General features: G+C 41.5%; 2 protein-coding genes across 2 annotated transcripts; both read right to left on the bottom strand.

The window, feature by feature from the left end:
* Positions 1-1,216: 1,216 nt before the first annotated feature.
* On the bottom strand, positions 1,217-1,493 carry LOC129722830 (protein NCBP2AS2 homolog). The gene has a single exon (XM_055676616.1). The coding sequence runs from the start codon at positions 1,491-1,493 to the stop codon at positions 1,242-1,244; it is 252 nt and encodes an 83-aa protein (XP_055532591.1). The 3' UTR covers positions 1,217-1,241.
* Positions 1,217-2,337, bottom strand: LOC129722829 (mediator of RNA polymerase II transcription subunit 9). The gene is made up of 3 exons (XM_055676615.1): positions 1,853-2,337; positions 1,721-1,784; positions 1,217-1,671 (listed from the first exon to the last, which is right to left on the bottom strand). Exons 1-3 carry the CDS (start codon positions 1,996-1,998, stop codon positions 1,507-1,509), a joined length of 375 nt encoding a protein of 124 aa, XP_055532590.1. The 5' UTR covers positions 1,999-2,337; the 3' UTR covers positions 1,217-1,506.
* Between the last annotated feature and the right edge of the window lie 5,249 nt (positions 2,338-7,586).

Genomic DNA, 7,586 nt, shown 5'->3' with positions numbered 1-7,586 from the left:
TCAAAACACTACATCGAAGCACTTACGGTGGCCCTTTAAGCGCATATTTTGCTCTCAGTAATGCTAGTTTAGCATGATGCCCTAAACATTAAAAAACATGATAATAAGCTATTTGGCGTTAACAAGGCTGAATTAGTGCTAATAAAATGCTTTCTCCTAATGCTTATGGTTACTTGGGGCGATTATCATCAGCCAAGACTCTAAATTTATTGAGCTCAACATCGAAAACTCGCAGATGGAGGTATCGGTTACAGTTCCGAAACAGACAACATGTGTAAAGCCACGGGATTCAACTGCAGATCGTGATGTGACGTTAGTGCCAATGGAAGATGTAAGCTGTAAAGATAACGAAGAAGTGAGTGACCATGATAATTTTTATGAAACTGCAAGTGATGAAAGTGAACCCTCGTTAGAAAACGTACGCAGATCGTCTCGTCATAATCGTGGTGTACCGCCGCAATATTTGGAGGAATATGATTTGGATTATACTGTTGGCGTTGCAGCGTGTGCTATTGAAGAGCCGAATAGCTACCGAGAAGCAATGCAGAAGCCTGAATGGAGGAAAGCGATGGAAGAGGAACTAGCTTCTCATCACCGTAATGGTACTTGGGAACTCGTACCTCTGCCAGCCGGGCGCAAAATAGTTGGTTCCAGATGGGTATATAAAGTGAAGCGCAACGAACAAGATACGATCGTTAAGTGTAAGGCGAGATTGGTCGCACAAGGCTACACACAACTCCATGGTGAAGAATTCGAGGAAGTATTTGCTCCTGTAACGCGCCAAGATACATTAAGAACATGTCTCGTGGTAGCAGCTAAGTGGAACATGATCGTCCAACACTGGGATGTTAAAACCGCCTACCTATATAGGACGCTTGACGAAGAAATCTTTATGCGGCAGCCACCCGGTTATGAGGTACCTGACCAAAACGTACACCAGTTTAAAATTTCTTTAATTTAGATCTGGTATGAAACAAAATTTACACCACCGGTGCAGCAGTGAATTTGAATTTGTTCCAAAAGAATAGAACAAAACAACGATTTGCACCACCGCTGAAGATGCCCTAATTCGGAATATCCATGCGATGTTTATCATTTAAGAATTTTTTTTTCTGAGAAATTTGTTCAAATTATAACGAGCAAGGACGAATGTCCGTTCTAAGTCAAAGTTTGAATAGGTCAGACCAAAATTTTCCAAAAATAAACTAAAATAATATTAAAAGCAAATTTAGCTATGTGATTTATTTCGGTTTTTTCATATTGTTTGTAGTTGTTTTAACTTCTTGTTTAATGCTATTTTTAAAATTTTGAATCATTCTCTTGAAGCTCTCTGGCGTCATTTCCACCAATTTTTGCTCCTCTGCAATTGCTCTGCTGCGATAGTATGCACTAATAAATATTTGAGCAGTTCTCCGCATTGGATAACTTTCTGATAAACGTTGTATTAATTGCTCATTGTTGACCAAGTATCGAAAAATAGCGCGAAGAACCATGTTAACCACTTGTTTAAAATTGTACGTTCTTATACTTTTTGATAAGCTGTTGCTTTAGGGCTAATTGTTTTCGAAGACTTTCCAATCGACGTAACTGTTCGTCTTTACTGCATTCGATTCCGGGTAATTGTCGAATAATGCGACGGGCCGCTTCTAAACGTTTTTGCAGTTCTAAAACCTGATTACGCAAAAATTATATTGTATTCATAATACATCAGAGTATGTACCTTTTGACTGCAATCTTGACTTTCTTTTTGCTTAGCTGCGTTTTCAACAGGATCCTTTTCAACGCTATATTTGGAAACGTATATTTCTTTTATTATATAAATACCTAAGATTGCACTGATCCAAATACATACCCTCTTATTATTTCGTAGATAACAGGTAAGATTTCTACTTCAACTTGCTTCAGTTTTTCAGTATCGATACTAGTAGATACATTGGTATTATTCACTGCTATTTTTTGTGGTTTGATTTCAGCTTGGTCCAGTTGCAGTGAATCCATTATATTTACATAGCTGATGCAACGTATTAAGCATAAAAATTCATCAAACAAAAAGGAGACACCTCAAAATGCAATACACAATGTGAACAATCTAAACATTTCATGCAGAGATGCCATATGTTTTCGAAAAATATCTGTAACTGCTCGAAAACCAGAAAAATCTATTTGAAATCTGAAAAAAATCTATCCGTGATTCGAAAAAACTTTGCTCACACAGGCAAAAGTCTCCAAAAATATGCACACATTTGGAGAAAATCTGCCCAAATATAAAGACTTTGACAAAAATCTGCAGAAACTATTGAAAATCTGCGAATCAATTAAAAATCTACACATGGACTCTAAAAATCTGTGTAATGCAGACAAATCTGCACATCTGGTATCCCTGACACATTACACATAGAGATTCGGGTTATTCGCGTTTAAAGAGATTTTGAAGGCTGTTCGCACCTACGTGAACACTCATATGTAATTGTCAAAATGTGCGTATGACAAAAGAAAAAATATTTCCTTCCTTCTTTTTCGCATGCAAAAACCAAACAAATATCAGCAACACCGTCAACGCGAATACTCGAAGAGCAATAAGCGATGAAAAAAACGAAAAAAAACGTGAAATTGCGAACTACCCGCTAAAAAGACCCTCCTATTTTTCCCAATATTTAGTACATTCCCGTAGGCACAATTGCCCTATTTCGATTTCGACCAATCAATTGATTGTTGCAATAACTCTTATGGGAGTCTAACAGGGGGGTTTACTGATTTATCAGTATGTATGTATATACGAAATCGGTCGACGAAAACCAACCAAATCGAGTGATAAAATGGTGATTACGTTGAACCCATATACGAAACTAGACGAAACAGGTAGATTAGTCAGGTAATGAAATTGCCTGAACCTAGGTTGTTCGGTGTATCATATTTTAAATCCAATTGAATCAGATCAGAACAAATACCCGAAAAAAAAAAATAACATAAAAAACCTTAAAAGTTGCTGTATTTGTACATAGTTTCACTATAATTCAACTATGTTTTTCATTGTAAATACATCAATTTCAATCAATAGCATTGTCCAGAACAATAAGAAACATTGTTTTTGCCTTTTTTACCATGAAAAAGATGGGTTGTTATGCACACTTAAAACTGGAACATCCGACCCGGTCAACATTGTTACGTAATATTATATAGAATGTTACGTAACACTGTTACGATGTTATGTTAGTTTTACGTTAGCTGGAAATGAGTGGAGGGTTTCTATTTCCCACTTTTTTACATAACATTGTAACATTACAATGCTACATTGTGGTAACATAACTGTAACATTTTAGTTATATTGAAGCAATATAACGTTATGTAACATTATTATTTTTGTTACGTAACAATACATGTAGTGATGTTATGTTCTTGCTTTTAATGTAACATTGTTTTATACAGCAATGATTCGCTCGTTGGATGCTCGGTAATTCGGGGTTTATTAGTTGGGTGTTCACTAGTTGGGCCGTCACCCAACTAAAAAGCACTCTAATGTCAGAATTCAACGGCATTCAAATGCATTTTAGGGGTCCGAAAAGTGAAATTTATTTTTCTAAAATAAAATTATATTATTTATTGTTGGGAAAAATGTTTAAACATGTTTAGTTATTACGCTTTTTGCATTCAGCATTGATAAGTTTGTTGCTCAGCACTATTAGCTGGGCAATTCATGCAGATCATCTCTGACATAATAGATCGCGTAATTTAGAAAGTACATGCTATACATCTACAACATTTTGTGTGTAATTTAGAGGTTTATTGCTCGGTTGTTTGTCATTTTATTTCTTTAACGCCTTCGCCGGAAATACGCCTCGTCGCGATCCGCCATTATTTAGGCAAGAAGCAGAGTGATGTGCTTGCGCTTTATTACTTTGCTCCTAGTTGGAAGATCTATTTTTCGTATAAAAAAGTATTTACCAAATACATTAATGATTTACCATAGTAGGAAGACAGGAGAGCAAAGTGTATTTTCTTTGACATATTTTAACCGCTATGAAATTAGGAAATCCTTTCACAGCATCAGAGATGCCAGATATTTTTGAAAAATGTCTGCAACTGCTCGAAAAACCGGAAAAATTTACTCGAAATCTGAAAAAAATCTATCCGTGATCCGAAAAAATTTTGCTCGCGCAGGCAAAAGTCTGTAACAATCTGCACCCAATTTAGGAAAATCTGCGCAAATATAAGGAGACTCTGACAAAAATCTGCAGAAACCGTGGAAAAACTGCAAATATCTGCAAATCAATGAATATCTGCACACGGACTCCAAAAATCTGCGTTTTGCAGACAAATCTGCACATTTAGTATCCCTGCACAGCATAGAGAAAACAAACAATCGACGTTCCCCTATGAAAAATTTGCCCAGCTATCAGTTCACCCAACACGATTCGCTAGTTGGGTGGCAGTCATGTTCCAACCTATCTATATATATATATATATATATATATATATATATATATATATATATATATATATATATATATATATATATATATATATATATATATATATATATATATATATATATATATATATATATATATATATATATATATATATATATATATATATATATATATATATATATATATATATATATATATATATATATATATATATATATATATATATATATATATATATATTTTTTTTTTTTTTTGTTTCAGGTGAAGGGGAAATTTGCATCCAAACCCCTGAGGTGACCAACCTCAGGGAGTGTGGGGTTGGTTTGAATCAGTGACCGGACCCACTAAAACCCCTTCAGTCTCCAGCCCATAATACTCCCCGGGACCACCGCTAGGTATTGCTTCGGGGAGCGGCTTTTGTGCTCTGTGCACCCTCTTGGTTCTTTAGGTCTTTTTGCTAACTTAGCTAACTAACCTGGAGACTGGCCGTTAGCTAACACTGGCGTGTCGGTGGTCAACCTGTCGCCTGTTTTGCAATTCTAAAACTATTTGAGAGGCGGCTGTACAAACCGCCCTCCAAATGTTTGGGTCTTTACACATCCTCCGAACTAGGTTGTCCGGAGTGGTGTCTGGCCCGCTCACTACCATCATGTCGCTCCGCGCATGCACAAAACGAGGGCACACGAAGAAGACATGCTCAGCAGTCTCTTCCGCTTCCGCGCACTCGAGACACATGGGGGACCCCGCATGCCCGAATCTGTGTAGATACTGCCTAAAGCAACCATGGCCTGACAGAATGTGTCAGATGGAAGTTTACTTCTCCATGGCGCCTCCCGACCCATCCGGATACATCCGGAATAAGTCGATGCGTCCATCTACCCTTCACGGAATTGGACCACTCCTGCTGCCATCTGATCATCGAGAATGATCTTCTGGTACCTCGTATGCCCCTTGTGTCACGTTGATCGAAGCATTCTACGTCCTCCTTAATGGCTATGCTGATAGGCATCATGCCGGACAGGACGCAGATTGCGTCGTATGACACAGTTCGATACGCGCTCGCAACCCTCAGGCACATGAGCCTGTAGGTACTTTCCAACTTACCCCGATGTTTACTAGTACCTAGTGCTTTGGACCACACTGGCCCGCCGTATCTCAGTATGGACGAAGTCACGCTAGCTAGAAGTTTCCGCTTGCTGCCGTACACTGCTGAGCTATTGGACATCATGCGAGATAATGCTGCAATAGCCATTGAAGCCCTCTTACAGGCATATTCGACATGGCTCCCGAAGGCGAGCTTGTCATCGATCATCACCCCCAGCAGCTTCAGGGAGCGCTTAGAGGCGATGGTGCAATTCCCGACACTGATCAACGCCTGTTGCTTCGACTTGCGGTTATTGACAACTGAAATCTCCGTCTTATGATGCGCAAGCTCCAGTTTTTTGGAGCGCATCCAGTCCTCGACGACGCTTATAGAGTGCGAAGCCGTCAACTCAACCTCCTCGATCGACTCGCCGTAGACCTCAAGTGTGATGTCGTCCGCAAACCCAACGATCACAACCCCTTGGGGGAGCTTTAGTTTCAGCACTTCATCGTACATGATATTCCACAGTACCGGGCCCAGGATGGAACCTTGTGGAACCCCTGCGGTAATTGGGACACATTTTTGACCCTCGTCTGTGCTGTAAACTAGCACACGATTCTGGAAATAATTTTCCAGAATCCTGTACAAAGATACCGGAATGTCTAGTTTCCGAAGCGAGTGGGCTATGGAATCCCAGCTAACACTATTGAACGCATTTTTCACGTCCAACGTGACGATTGCGCAATAGCGAATGCCCCATCTTTTACGCTGGAGTGCTACCTCTGCTGTTTTGGTGACGGACAGAATAGCATCCACCGTAGACTTGCCTTTTCGGAAGCCGAACTGGTTACTCGACAGACCGTTTGCACTTTCGGTGTACCTAACCAGTCTATTGAGAATAACCTTCTCGAGCACCTTACCCGCCGTATCGAGCAGACATATCGGTCTGTATGCCGACGGGTCACCAGGTGGTTTCCCTGTCTTCGGCAATAAGACCAGCTTCTGTCGCTTCCATCTCTCTGGGAATGTACAGTCATCCAGGCACTTCTGCATGACTTCCCGGAATAGTCTGGGGGCCTCTTTGATGGCCTTCTTCACAGCCAGATTCGGAATCCCATCCAATCCCGGTGCCTTGCTCACCTTCAGGGAGTTGGCGATCGCGATGAGTTCCTCGTTCGTAACCGTTTCCGCCTCCTCTGCCTCGGCACGGCTAACGCCGTCACTCATATATTGGGTGTTCGGCAGGTTGGCCGACCACCTCTGGTCTGAGTTTGAGATACTGGAACGTCGGTGAAGTGACTCGCCAGCCGGAGGCCAAGGATTTGGCTCGTGGCGTGGAAAGAGTCCCTCTATGATCCGCTCAAGCATCGCTGGTGATTTTTCTGCGGGCGCCATCGCACCCTTAGTCTTGGCCATCACCATCCTATAGGCGTTACCCCACGGGTTAGTGTTGGCACTAGCGCACAGTCTTTCGAAGCACGCACGTTTACTAGCTTTTATTGCTCTCTTAAGCGCCGCTTTTGCGGAACTGAATGCCCCTCGACGATCTTCCCTTTCTTCGTCGGTTCGCGCACGTTGAATCCTTCTTCTCGCTTGAAGACACGCTCTGCGGAGGTCCGCTATCGCGTCGGTCCACCAGTAGACTGGTGGCCTTCCATGCCTAGGCTGGCGGTTCCTAGGCATAGTGGCGTCGCACGCCCGCGAAAGTAATGCAACAAGTTGATCAGCGCTCAGGTTACGAGTTCTGCTCGCCTCGTGTTCTAGTCTAATTGCTTCCGCAAATACCTCTTCGTTGAAGTGTGATATCCTCCAACCGCGAGGAGCTGGAGTGTTAATTCTACTCGCCACATGCGGACTCGTTTTACAGTCTACGCTATAACAGACCGCCAGGTGGTCGCTATGAGTGTAGCCATCGTCTACCCTCCAGTTCGTGATCAATCCTGGACCACAGAATGTCACATCGATGATCGACTCCACGCCGTTTCTACTGAAGGTGCTCTTCAAGCCGACGTTGGCCAGATCTATGTTGAGCTTCGCCAAAGCCTCCAACAAGATCCGGCCTCTCTGGTTTG

The sequence above is a fragment of the Wyeomyia smithii genome, chromosome 2 (assembly GCF_029784165.1).
Source record: "Wyeomyia smithii strain HCP4-BCI-WySm-NY-G18 chromosome 2, ASM2978416v1, whole genome shotgun sequence".
Taxonomy (NCBI): Eukaryota; Metazoa; Arthropoda; class Insecta; order Diptera; family Culicidae; genus Wyeomyia; species Wyeomyia smithii.
Note: the sequence above shows the minus strand (reverse complement) of the source record. Positions and strands in the feature narration are given on the sequence as shown.

What these genes read in the sequence shown, in the direction of transcription:
- LOC129722830 (XM_055676616.1), bottom strand. Translation starts at nt 1,493, where the DNA reads ATGGTTCTTCGCGCTATTTTTCGATACTTGGTCAACAATGAGCAATTA.
- LOC129722829 (XM_055676615.1), bottom strand. Translation starts at nt 1,998, where the DNA reads ATGGATTCACTGCAACTGGACCAAGCTGAAATCAAACCACAAAAAATA. An exon ending in ATCTACGAAATAATAAGAGG is followed by an intron (nt 1,785 to 1,852) that starts GTATGTATTTGG and finishes TTCCAAATATAG; the next exon opens with CGTTGAAAAGGATCCTGTTG. An exon ending in GTCAAGATTGCAGTCAAAAG is followed by an intron (nt 1,672 to 1,720) that starts GTACATACTCTG and finishes TTGCGTAATCAG; the next exon opens with GTTTTAGAACTGCAAAAACG.